We start from the raw sequence: 13,065 nt of genomic DNA on the forward strand, positions 1-13,065 counted from the left end.
CTAATCAATATGTTGATGTATGTATAAAGTCAAATCAAAAGTCCCTTGTCTAAAAGTAGGACCAAATGTTCTTGCCTGCAGGTCATCATAGAGACTGCCACTCAGGTACATCTCTCTGAGCGGCATGTCGGGCAGTTTGGCGTGAAGGAACACTCTGAGCTCAGCACAGATGTCCAGCGCTGCCCTCCTAGCCACAGCCTGCTCCTCGGCAGGGATGTTCACATTGTACTGGTAGAACTCCCACAGATGTTCCTGCAGGGACAGACGCATTCGGGCCCGCATCATGTCTGACTCAGTGGCGCCACTGCCCCCCACAGCAGCTCGACCCATAGCTCTCCGCAGACAGTCTGAGGAGATTAGAAAGTGAAAGTGAAAATATGCATTTGTGTTAAATACTGCTGCATACATGCATACCTCTTCCACCATTTCAGATAGTTAGTTTGGATGGGGAGGCAGTAAAGTTGGGAAAGATGGAAGAGGTATGGGTGTGTTTTCTAAATATTAAGATCTGCAAACTAAAAAACCATAATCTACTAAATACTAAATTAATAGACTTCTACTGCATCTGAGCATTTATAACATTATAGTTCAACTAAATCTTATATAAAAAAATAAAATCAAATATATAATAGTTTAACATAAACTAATGTAAAAACAGCTGGCTGACTAACTACAGCACTACAGAGAGCAAACACCCACTGTAAAGGAAGAGCAAGATTCCTCCAAATAGGCTGTCTGTCAACAGACAAAATGGAAGCTGGCTTAAACTCGGCTGGTCAATATGGCGTAATACGACATGAAGTGTAACTAAACTGTCAAAAGGGCACTTTGTTTTTCTCACCTGGTTCATAAGTATGTGAGGAAGTGGGCAGAGACTGCAGTGACCTGCTAACGGTGGACTTCATGTCATGGTTCAGTACCCGTGGTGACGAACCCATCCAGGCGGGCTCCTCCCAGCTCCTCTTTCCTGTCTGCTCCATCTTTGTGGGGCTGGTGGGAGCACTTATGGCACGGTCATACATCTACACAACAAAGAATTGTTCACATTGGTATCGATGCTTAAGAGCTTTTTGATTCGTTTCTTCTTTATTGTACAAAAGGAGTGGAAGTTGGGAGATAAATCCCATCTCACTTACTCTTTTGACAGCCAGTGTTGCAATGCCAAGCATGGCTGCTCCTCCCACTCCCAACACAAGCTTGGCATTGGAAAGCATGAAGTCAATGGCTGTACCAATCCCATTGTCATCCTTCTTCCCTTTACGGTCTCCATTCATCCCCGCCATCCTGCCAACGAAAACAGAGGAGATGAAGAAAGCCAGAGGATGGGGACAGAAAAAAGTACTTTCTTTGCTCTGCTGCTTAGCTCACCAGATTCTCAAGTATAACAATATTACAGACGCAACTGAGACACCTCTCTCAGCACTAATTGAGTAATGTACCTACAGAGGGTAAATCAACTACACCCAACATGGCCTTACTTGTGAGGTGTGATCTTTGCCCTTTCCTACTAAACAGAACTGTCCACATCCCCACAAAGATAGTCTCCGATCGAAAAGTTTTCACTGCTGATGCACTCAGCCTTCTTTTATTTGTAAACCCACCTGGGAGCTACACCTCCAGACGACCTTTAACCCACCTCCAGAAGGCCTGTGAACCCTTCCCCCTACATAAGCCCACCCAATCGGCTGCTGAGGAAGAACTGGCCCCTCTTCAGCGCGTCCTCCTTATCCTCGGGTATCGTCAGTGCTTGGCAGCGGCGAAACTCGCGAGCCACGGCGCGCTGATAGTAGTTACGGTCAGTGTACTGAAGTTGACGCCCTGCTCGGAGCAGCGCCCGGTACAGCTCCAGCACGGCACTGCGAGACCAGCCGCCCATTAGGGACAACACATGGAGAGGGGGGACACCCTGGCGCCTGGGAAAAGGGAAGGGATGAAGGGATGTGAAAATGTGGTGGGAAATGAGCAAATATGGTGACACAGAAACAATATTTAAAATATTACAATGGTCATGTGGGCCAAAAATGTATCTTGGATGCATGGTCATTAGTGGGTGTAACTGGTAAGAGGGCAAATAGTTAGGGAGGGACGGGGCAGATCAATTACCAGCTGATAATGGGTCCATAATAATAAAAAAAAATATAAAAATAATAATAATAATAATAATAATAATAATGATTTATATTCTTATGCAAAATAATTGATAGGCTGTATGCTTCACGAACGCCAATTTATGTTTGTTTCGTTTTTTTTAATGTTCTTTACTAGAAAGGGGATTTGAAGAGTCAGAAGTGTTGTTTACTTTTGTTGTGTTAACAATAGTGATGCCAGTTGAATTTGGTTCAGTCAGAGATATCAAATCCTCCATCTTTGCTCAACACGTTCAACTTTCTTACCATCAGGTGTGTAAATACCACAGGTTATGAACACAAAAATGTGAAATTATCAGTTATTTTATCCGTGTCAGCCATGTGAAGCAGGTTAATTATCAGCAGTCTGTGGGTGAGGTATGGCTCCCTGCAGTGAGAGTATGAGTGGAGAGAGAAAACAAGAGTTTGCTCCTGTAAAACAGTTTGTGAATTACATTTAGAAACCATGCAAGAGACTTTCCCTCTTTGACTGATTGATTGATTGATTGATTGATTGATTGATTGATTACTCTGCTCTGAATAATAAACAGCAGTTTCAGGAGTCAAAAAGCTAACGTCATCCACCAGCTCATCCATGGCCAATACTACAGATATGTTGCTCAATCTGTCCACCGCTTTGAAGATTAAAGTTACGTTTAAAAAACAGGCCTCCTTGGTGAATCCTTTTCCTCTTCCAGTTTATATTCTGGTTGTTGTGTAACACCAATGGTTCACAGTAACGGTACCGCTAGCCACCGTTAGCAGCCATGCAAATGAGACCACTGAGGCTGGCTAAACACCGTGGCTCATTGACTCCCTGATTTCCATCGACAGCTATGTGACACATTGCCTCTAGCGAGTAGTAAAATACTGGCAGTGTGGCCGAGCGAGGCTCATTTGTCTTTAGAAAATGGCTGGCTCAGTGGAAAGTCAAACATCTCTTGACTAGCTTGTTAGCGTTACACGCTGTTGAGCTAGGAAAGCGCTGACCTTACCTTGAACCGGCTTTAAAAACAAGACAGGCTCGTAAAAGACGGCGCGGAGGACAGAGTGGCAACAAGAAACACAAGTACACACAGAAAAGAAACGAAAGCCTACTTACGTTTCAGAAATTAGACCACAGATTTAGTGTTCAGACAGAGACAGGGCTCTGCTCCAGCCGGGGGTCAGATACGACAGTGACAACCGGAAACTAATAGGCTACTACGCACACACTACATCCGGGTTATTATCATTTTGTTACATTACATTTGAAAACGCTCATTAGTTTTATAATAACATTTTCATACTTTTTTTTTTATAATCATTGTCCCTTTCCAAAATCTGATTGATTTTACATGTGTGTGTGTGTGTGTCTTTATCTATCTATCTTTATTTACTTTCATCATGTTAGAGTTAAGGTAATCTGTATGCAATGTTGCATGGTAATAATAGTTTATGCAAGTGATTTCTGGTTGATATTTCAAATAGAGTTAGCCAAAGATAAGAAATTACTTCTCTCCACATATTATTTATTATTCACATCCTTCTCCTACTCCTATTGGAAAATATCTTTACAACAGATTACAATCTGTATGTTTTTAAAAACATTTTTATATGTGTTTCTGTCACATTAGGTAGTTTCTGCTTGAACTCCACCACTGCCAAATGGTTTGATGAGCAAAAGGTGTGTGGTATAATTGTGCACACCACAATTGTGTTAATAGTCAATCAAACGTTATTTACGCTGAAATTGTCTGATACACCTGTTTAAATACTTCCTGACAGCATACTGCATTTGAGTGGATAGTCATCATAGGAAATCAACTTAGTGTCAGCCCCTTTGGCATTCATTTCATGTCAAATGGCCACATGCAAATCAGCCGAAGAACCTCAAATCTGTGCACGTACTGTGTATACACATTGTCTTGATATACTTGATAGAACAGTTTGAGCTAACCTTATGCAAAAGTTTATTTTCAAGTATAATAGAGGTCTTTGCAAGGTTAACTTGCGGTGATGTGTTTGGGGAGGGCGATGTCTTCATTTCTTCATGAGGTTTAAGGTGAACAAATGCTGCTAAACCATTTTCTGTAGATCAGTGATCATTTTTGGTTAAATATCAATAGTTATATTAAAAGTTTATAATAATATGTCTAACCCTTCATATATACATTGCATTTATTAAAACAGTGAATCAGTTGTGTATTGGTTTTTTCTGTTTTTTAGTGTGTTTGTACATGGATTTACAATTGTGTGAACAAATCAGTGTGTGGCATTCTTAATCACTGGAAAAATGTGGCCCTGAACATTATAATTATGTGGAAAATGTATGATCTGAATATTAAACCGACTGACACCCTGTAATGTGAGAGTTGATAGTACTTTGCAGTTCAGCAACTTTCAGCTCATTACTTAGCAGAGAGACAAACTAATGAGGTGTTGAACCCTAACCAGTAGACTGACATTGATTAATTACAGACCCACAGGGGCCGTGAGAATCAACAAAAAATTAAAGTTCCTTGTAGCTGAATTAACATCAGCCTAAAAAGCAGTGTTTTTGCCCTCTTTCATTGAAAATTTCAAGCCTGTTTCAACTCTTACCACACCAATATCACTGCTGTGTGGTCAGAGTATGCTGTAACTACACCCAGCAGGGATGTCATTGGGTCATCAGTGAGTACACCTGTACCTCTGTAGAGCAAGGTGGGAGGTTAAACCAGTGAAGGTTAGCAAAAACAGGATTTTCAGGGGGTGTTAAGTTACTCTTTATATAATTGATATGCACTGTAAAATGAGTTTGTTGTCTTTGAAATCTAGTAGAAAGGTAGCATGATTAATAGCGTTACCAATCTCATACTGTGCGATCATTAACTAAAATTAAAACACTATATTTAAACAAACATTTTAGCTTTGTGATATTTGTCCCTGCAGGGGGCACAGGGCACACTAATGCTGATACCACCTTGTTCAAAGGCTCCTGGGAGAAGTTACCATTGACACTGTAAGTAAAATATCCAGATAGTGCCTGATATCTATTTTAAAAGGCATTACTTCATTGAAAAGAGCAATGATACATGATTCGTATGACTTTCACAAAAATCTTTTACATACAAAGACAATATGACAAAACATAAAAAAAATGAAAAACAAAACATATTAAGAACACTAACACATTTGTTTGCATAAATGATAATACAACAAGAACATATGTGTTCCTTTATGTTGCCCTAACATAGTCTGAACAACTTATTCATACAATTTATACCCTTAACTAATTATTTTGTCAACACTGTTAATAAGTCTTACACCAAGAATCAAGGATATGGAAACAGTTCAAGTTCTACATACACTATTTATGTATTCTCAGTTTGCAGGGACATTGTAATGTAGCTTTACTTATGAGAAAGAAAACAAAGTCTTAGTGTTAACATTTAAAGAACAATTAATGATTTACTTCCTGTAGCATAATTTTTAACTTATTCTATAATTATTTAATTGTGTCTTTTCTACGATGATGTCTCTGCTTTGTGTTGCAATGTTTAAACGCTCAATATACAGAAATATTTTAATTTTAAGGACACGAAGGTCAGGTAGAAGCCATGGAAAAAACAAGAAAGATCATTGGTGAGGATCAAAATCCCAAAGTCTGGATTATGGAGGCATTTTTCATTTAATTCCATATTGTATATTTCCTCTTCTAATCGTTTGAAAACTTGTGGAGAACTTATGATCACGGCATGTACTTCATTCCTTTCATCCTAGGAATGATATGTATATCTCTGATGTCATGGTGCTGAAGCAGCCAACACAAGTAGCGCTCCGTCCCCATGCCCCATCCACTGGTGAGGAGTGGTTTCACTTGCCGCATGTTAATGTACCATTTGTAGGACTGCTCTGGCACTGCATGGTGCCTCAGGGCCTCCTGTACCATCTCTGGGGTGGAATGACGTTCACCAAGACCCACAGTCTCACCCAGCCCCAGAAGAAGGTCAGCAGCTTTGGCTTTACACCTCCCAGTGCCCTCCACATATGCCTGGTAGAAAGGAACTCCTAGATGATCCATCTCAGTCAGCCAGACAGCACCACCATATTTCTCTATCAAGACCCGCTCTCCTTTGCGTGTAAGCTTTCTGCCAAACTGGGGCTGGCCATCTTGGACCCACTCTAAGCAGTCAGCAGAGGGCATCATGGGAATGGCCTTGTCTAGAGGGACTCTTGGTAGTGGGGTCTTCCCATCCAACTTACTCAGCATGGCTGTGACATGTGTAATTGGTCCCTTGCAGGTTTGAGGGATCAGCATTCAGGGAGTGTTTTCTTCAACATAGCTGGTACAAGGATGAGCAAGTATCCCTTCTTGCCTATGGACATGGCTTTGTCCATGTCACCCAACAGTTCACACTCCACATGGTAGAACTGGTTCAAGTGTGTGGCATCAGGATCTTCCCCTCTGAAGCTGGGAGAGATGTAGTACGTCCCTGGCAGGTTCTCTTGGAAGCGAAGGAAGTATTCAAGCACAAATTGCATTGAGTCAGCCAGGTAGATGTCTTGGCCCAGCAGATTAACAGAAACTGGTTCTGAGTCAGATCCTAGGCCCATTGGTGAGGAGATGGTGTCTGTGGTGAGAGGGGTTAGAGCATAGGAGTACTGGCAGGAAGTGTGGAAATATTCCACTGTACTGTGGAAAAGAGTGTTTTGAATCTGGAACAGGTTGCGATACCACTGGCTCTTGATGGCAAGTGTGGAGTGAGACTGTGGGTCTTCCCATGAACGAGGAGGCCTGCACTGGGTAATTTTTGTATGGATCGTTTTGAGGGCCTCAGGGTCAGCAGCTGGACCATCCAGTGATGACACATATCCAGGATAGCTTTGGAAGCATTCTGGTTGCAGCTCAGCATGATTAGTACCATCTGGTGAAGGTAACAGAGGGATCAACTTGGCATGAGCATAGTCAATCTCAAAGCCCTCAAAGATCAGTGCAACTCCTCGAGCTCTCATGCTCTCTTCCAGTAGTCTGGCCACTTTTTGAGTGGCTAAGATCAGTGCTTTGTAGTCAGCTTCCTCTAGTTTGAAGATGTCACTGGACAGTGGTTTGCGTGGCACCACAACAGTTAGTCCAGGAGTGTTGGGGTATGGTGTCAGAAAGGCAACGTGCTCACTGTCTTCCCATACTCTCCATTGTTGCTGCTCTCCACGCACAATGCGACTGAACAGGTTATCATCGGAAGCGTCTCCGAAAAAGTCAAAGCATGGTGGATACATTTGGTGCTGTCAGACGGTTTCTAAATCTTGGTTGAACCTGGGTCAGTGCCTCATCCTTCCAGCGTGGGCCCTTTTTGGAGGAAGCAGTAGCCAGGATCATGAGTGTGGAATTCTTCTTCATTGGCAAGATGGGGCTGCCACTTTGGCTCTAGGCCATGAAGCGGGAGCAGTCTGATTTTTGCTGGGTGGTCAGGGGTTGGGTTGAAAACCAAGGCACAGCGCTGCACTCCCAGACGCTCACAAAGCAAGCTCGACACAGCTCTTGCTCCTTTTAGCATAGCCACAAAATCAGGTGTAGCCAACTGAAAGATGCTACTTGCCCCACTAAGAGTTTTTCTAGTCAGAATGGTTGACCCAGGGATCCAGGGGTTGGGATCAAGGTAGGCAACCAGCTCATCTGTTTCCCAGATCACATCAGAGAAGTTCTTCAGGGGCCTCAGGACTTCAACTCGTGAAATGCCATTTACCATTGAGGCCACAAACATCACACTAGCATTTGTTTCAATGATAGCATCACCTTTAGCGTCCACTGCAATGATTCCTGCACAGATCCCATTCAGATTTTCAGCCATCACTTCTCTACATGCCTGCCTAAGGCTATAGCCTTTGTGATGGTAGAGACTGGCTATTTTTTGTGCAACTGTGTGTCTCAGAAATACATCTCCATCTCCAGAGCAGGTAATAGCTACCTGGTCATCAGCATATATTCCTGCACCTACTACTGCTGTATCCCCAACTCGCCCTTTCAGCTTTCCTACTAACCCACCGGTGGAGGATGCAGCAGCCAACCCATGCCAACGATCCAAGGCCACAGCTCCAACTGTCTGAGGGTGATTGTTTTTTGAGGTATTACCACCACTAAGCTTTGCAGTTAACTCTTTGTGACGTATATCAGTGTAGAAATACTCAGGCCCAACAGGCTTCTCTTTCTCCTCCAACCCCTGCAGAAACTCCTCAGCCCCATCTCCCACAATTAGTGAATGTGAGCTTTTCTCAAGGACACACCTGGCTGCTTTTATTGGGTTCTTCACACTCTGCACACAAGCAACAGATCCTGAGCCTTTTGCATTGCCATCTACGATGGTTGCTTCCATTTCATTTTTGGCATCTTTGTTGAATACTGAGCCTTTACCTGCATTGAATAGAAAGCAGTCCTCCAGAGCTTCCACTGACCTCTGAACTGCATCCAGACTCCTGCCCCCTTGTTGAAGCACTTGGGTTCCAAGGGTTAAGGCTGTCTGTAGAGAAAACTCAATAACTCCGATCACTTCGGTGTTCAGCATCATCACCTCCCCTGCACCACCATGGATCACCAGATTATAGTCTGGGCTCATGCCAGAAGTGGCGTCAGCAGTGGTTTTGTTTAGGTTCTCTGGACAGTGATATGTCTCTCCATTCATTTTCTCTGTTTGACCCTTTTGGAGTATACACTCCAGGGCTCCCATTTGGTATGCAATAGCATATCTAACAGCTAGAAGCATCACTAGCTTCAGGTTTTTCTTCAGGTTTTCTTGAAGCTTCTCCAGGACCAGAGCAAAGCTCCCTTTCCCATTAAGCACAATGCGAATCTTGTCTCTCTTCCCAAGGTAGGTTACAGCAAGCTGATCTTGGGCATAAACATTCCCTACTCCACACTCCACACCCTCCATCAGATCTGTACCTGTGAGGTATACAGATGGACACCCAAACGGGTCCAGGTACTTCTTCAGTGGGTTGTCAGATGGCAATGATTGACGCAAGGTGGCTATATGGGGGCCGACTCCTTGACCTTTTTTGGTGTTTTTGATGATGCTCTTATGTTCCAGAAATGCAACATGGAACAAGTGTAGGAGGTCAGTAGTGTATTGGATTGTGTTATCTGGGCCAATACATGATGCCAAGGCACCTACCAACTTGTGAGAATGCATGGTGAGTGAGTACGTAGGATCACAACGGCCATGTTTGTAGTGGCGCATATGGGTAGGTGTAACAAGTATGTGATTGGCAGCAGATTCCCCAAGAGTCTGCTTTAGGGAAAGCTGCAAAGAGAAATTGATCCAAGCATCATACAGGCCTCTCTGCCCTCTCAGAGTAGAAAAGACATCAGGATAGGAGGGCACATCAAAAGTGAGAACTGGGTGTGCTGCTTGTAAGGAAGTGCTTACTTTGGGGGTATTTACACCTTGCAAGGAGAATGTTAGGGAGGTTGGGAAAACAGCATCAACATTAGCATTGTTCAATGGGAAAGACTGATTTGTGTTTGTGTCAGTATGGACTAGATTTAGGTCAGCAGTCTCAGACATATTGTAAACACTTGCAGTCACAAGTCCAGCCACCATCCCATCCACAGCACTGTGTTCAAACATCATCCCAGCTGTGCTGTCCTTGAACACCACCAGGTTCACCACCTGTGAAAAAAGCAAGCATTTGTTAATGATCAGTTGAATCCCTGCGTATTTACACGTTTATATGTAAATTGAAAAATGTTATTAGCTCAGCTTGTTTATGTCCTGCTTTGACATTTGATGTCTTAACTGACTGTTGTGGCGACTCTTCTTCCATTTTGAGGGTGTTTTTTATTTGTTTTGAGCTGCTCTGAAGTATTTGAAAAGAACAGAAATGTTCAAATAAAATTATAATAATCACTTTCTGAGTGTTTCTGCAAATAAACTGAGCTAATTTTATATTTCCTATTGCATATTTTAATACCAATGCATTTCTCAATTGCTTTCCAATTTTAGTGGTATTAATTAGGTTTTGATGAGTTTGTGTCAGCCAATTGTATGGTTTGGCTGATTTGACATGTATATGTAACATGGAAAAGCAGTGTGGACACATGCGATATCTATTCAGATTTCTTATCCAGATTCTATCCAATACCTTGTCATAGTATCTCAGACATGGACTGTCTCCTCCTCCTCCCAATCTCACTGCATTGAGAATATCGGCCAGTTCAGAGGGTGCGTTGCACTCCTCCAGACACAGTGTCAGCACGGCACTCTCCATCAGCCCCAGTGATGCTGCTGAATCCCCTCCTTGCCCCAGAATTTCTTCCCTGGTGGCAGCCCAGGTTTTGCGCTCCAGAGCTGAGAGGCTGCAAATGGCAGAGGGATCATTCTGTTTTCCTGCTCTGGGTTGATCCATCACCTGAGCCAGCTGTTTATAGATGTCATTGAATGATCGAGCAGAAACTGGCCCACCAGTGCTGGGACGCCACAGTATGTCAACAGGGAACACTCCTCCAACACAGGTGATGATGGCATGGAGGCTATCTGGGTAGACCTGGAAATAAAATGACAAAGCTATAGATTTAGAAATTGCTTATAATATTTAATGAGTCGATTAACATCAAGCTAAAAACAGTTTCAACTGCCATCTCTGTTTGCAAGTTTCAAGCCTGTTGCACCTGTAACCACACCCAACAGTGTAAAATTTAAAATTTTCACTGAAGTTGTGATCGGCCAGTAATCTCACCTTAATCTCATCTTGATCCCTGCCAGGAATCCGGCTGGCAGCGAATACCTCAGACTGCTGTGTGCGCTCCATTGCCACATTGCCCTCCAGTAACAAGGGCTCACTGTGCAGCTTTGCTGCTGCCCAGAGTAGAGCGGCTGCCCTCCCCAACTGGGTACATCCTTTTGCTTGGGAAGGAAGAAGAACAACAGGGAGGGCTGTGGAGGTGGGCAGAGGGTCAACACAAGAAAGCAGACCTCTCTTGAATTGCTCCGTCACCCAGTTCTCTTGGCCTGCAGCAATGGTTGCTAATTTTTGCTGGGCCTCTTGAAGGAGCTCCCTCTGCTGTTCCAGCGTACTTTTGAACTCAGGATAAAGGTCAGGGCTTAAAGTGAGCTGCAGGACACGGCTCACTTCTTGCAAGGTAACATCCAACTCTGGAACAGGGTAGTTGAGAAGGGCCATCCTGTTGATATGGAGGAGGCTTTATAGAGGAGAAAAAAGAAAAAGAATCACTGGTGAGGCCAGCTCCTTCAGTTTTTGTGGTTGTTTGATGAGTTACAGTGTAGACACAACAGTGTTAGAAGCAAATGAGGAACACAGAAAAAGAAAACCATGCAAACTATATTATATACTATACTATACTATATTTTGCATGTTCTACCAATATTATGTATCAACGAAAGTCAGTACGGCAAACTCCAAATCATCAGAATCTGCTGAATAGGGTGTATGCTTTTGAACACTGATTGATTAGTTTCTATAAATTAAAATACAATACACAGATGTGCATAAAGTAGGCCTTCTAAATTTCATCAAGATATCACAATATCTAATAAATAATAAATATATAATAAAAATATAATAATTAAGTTTCATGACTTATTTCCATTGCAGTCCTGAAGTCTAGGCTAAGAGGCCCGCAGGAAAAGGGAGTGACATGTTAATGCTACTAATGTCCTATTTTTATACTAATATGCCTAATAAAAACATCATAATTATACAATCATGAAAACTATGAAAGCTTCACAAGTTCAGGCACTAGTCATAAAAAAGAATGAACAGATTTAATTTCCCATTATTCTTTTCCAGCAACAGAGAGGGCCATAGACTCACTGGACACTGTTCCAGTTCACATCCAGGATAAATAATGTTTGAAAAAAAAAAAAAAGTTTGAATTTATGCTTTGTTCCAAAACCAATACATTCAGCTTTGCCTACATTTATGTAGCAATGACTCTACAGAGAACACATAATGTATATGAGAGCGAGTGAAATTTTTTTTTAAAGTCTTTACTGATCTTTGTTTTTACAGCCTAAAGCTCTAAATCTATAGTGCTAGTGTGGCCCTTGGGATGGCAATGTCGGTCTATCAGCAAATCAAAATAATTGTGTCCAATAACACAGTGCAAGGTGTATTAAAATAATTGTTGCTACTGGCTGAGCAATCTTGCCTGGTTCAAATAAGCAGAGCAGCAAAGAGTCATCAACCAGATATTCTAGCATGACCATCCATTTTCATGCACTTAATTACTTACTTTGTGTTTAGCTTTAACAAGTTTGGTACACTGAAAAAATATATAAAATAATATATCTGACCCCTTGTAAATGTAACATGTTTTAATCTGGCTTATTTAATTGACTTTAATATGTTATTGAATCCTACTTAAAAACAATTAGAAAAATGTTTAACACATTTTAATTTCCTCATTCTTTCCTTTTTGCACATGTGCAGACACATAGCGCTCTTTGTTCTGGAGGCAGGACTTTTTTTCACTCTTGAGAAGCTCCATCAGTGCCGTATGGTTCTGCATTTTTGGTAAGTAAGCATTATAAACATGGATGTGCTTCACTTAAACAGGGTTATGTAAAGTGTTGAATCATGTTTTTGATAGAGAAAAAGTAGTCAGTTAACACTTTCCTTTCAGCCACTAGCCTATTTAACCCGATTAGTTGTGTATTAACTCGCTAACCTAAGTGTGTGTTAACATTATAAGCTAACTTGTTGCTGTCAAGTTAAATGTGTGGTTAATTCAGTGTTTGTCTTATTAGCCCGTTAGTTTGTGGACGCTAAGAAATTTAGTTTTCATTTGTTTGTAAAGGAAAATAAATAAAATGCTTATTTTTGGCTTATTTTTTTACCATCTCATGGGAGCATAAAGGAAAAGCTTTATATTTCTTTTTACACTTTTATTTTGCATATTTAAAACTATTATTAATATATTTGTCCGTTTAACCCAAAGAACACCATTCCCACAGTGAAACAC

At 41.8% G+C, this 13,065-nt stretch overlaps 3 protein-coding genes across 4 annotated transcripts in view; all 3 read right to left on the reverse strand.

The window, feature by feature from the left end:
• Positions 1–1,770, reverse strand: part of mief1 (mitochondrial elongation factor 1) — a 3,481-nt gene extending 1,711 nt beyond the window's left edge. Inside the window, exons 1-4 of one of the 2 annotated variants that reach the window (XM_035654526.1) lie at positions 1,637–1,770; positions 1,137–1,284; positions 842–1,022; positions 76–347 (exon numbers count right to left, since the gene is read on the reverse strand). In XM_035654526.1, coding sequence (XP_035510419.1) covers positions 76–347; positions 842–1,022; positions 1,137–1,283 — 600 coding nt within the window. In that variant the 5' untranslated portion in view covers position 1,284; positions 1,637–1,770. Of the gene's footprint in view, positions 1–75; positions 348–841; positions 1,023–1,136; positions 1,285–1,601 lie in introns of both variants that reach the window. The other variant, XM_035654525.1, reaches the window with a different exon arrangement.
• Positions 1,771–5,821: 4,051 nt separating this feature from the next.
• On the reverse strand, positions 5,822–6,371 carry LOC118322654 (asparagine--tRNA ligase-like). Its single transcript, XM_035654387.1, has one exon. It carries the CDS (start codon positions 6,358–6,360, stop codon positions 5,839–5,841), a length of 522 nt encoding a protein of 173 aa, XP_035510280.1. The 5' UTR covers positions 6,361–6,371; the 3' UTR covers positions 5,822–5,838.
• A 30-nt stretch (positions 6,372–6,401) lies between these two features.
• LOC118323096 lies at positions 6,402–11,267 on the reverse strand. The gene is made up of 4 exons (XM_035655019.1): positions 10,821–11,267; positions 10,227–10,628; positions 7,431–9,754; positions 6,402–7,311 (listed from the first exon to the last, which is right to left on the reverse strand). Exons 1-4 carry the CDS (start codon positions 11,262–11,264, stop codon positions 6,402–6,404), a joined length of 4,080 nt encoding a protein of 1,359 aa, XP_035510912.1. The 5' UTR covers positions 11,265–11,267.
• Positions 11,268–13,065: the final 1,798 nt, after the last annotated feature.

Source organism: Morone saxatilis, unplaced genomic scaffold, assembly GCF_004916995.1.
Source record: "Morone saxatilis isolate NCDOM2014 unplaced genomic scaffold, NCSU_SB_2.0 Contig14, whole genome shotgun sequence".
Taxonomy (NCBI): Eukaryota; Metazoa; Chordata; class Actinopteri; family Moronidae; genus Morone; species Morone saxatilis.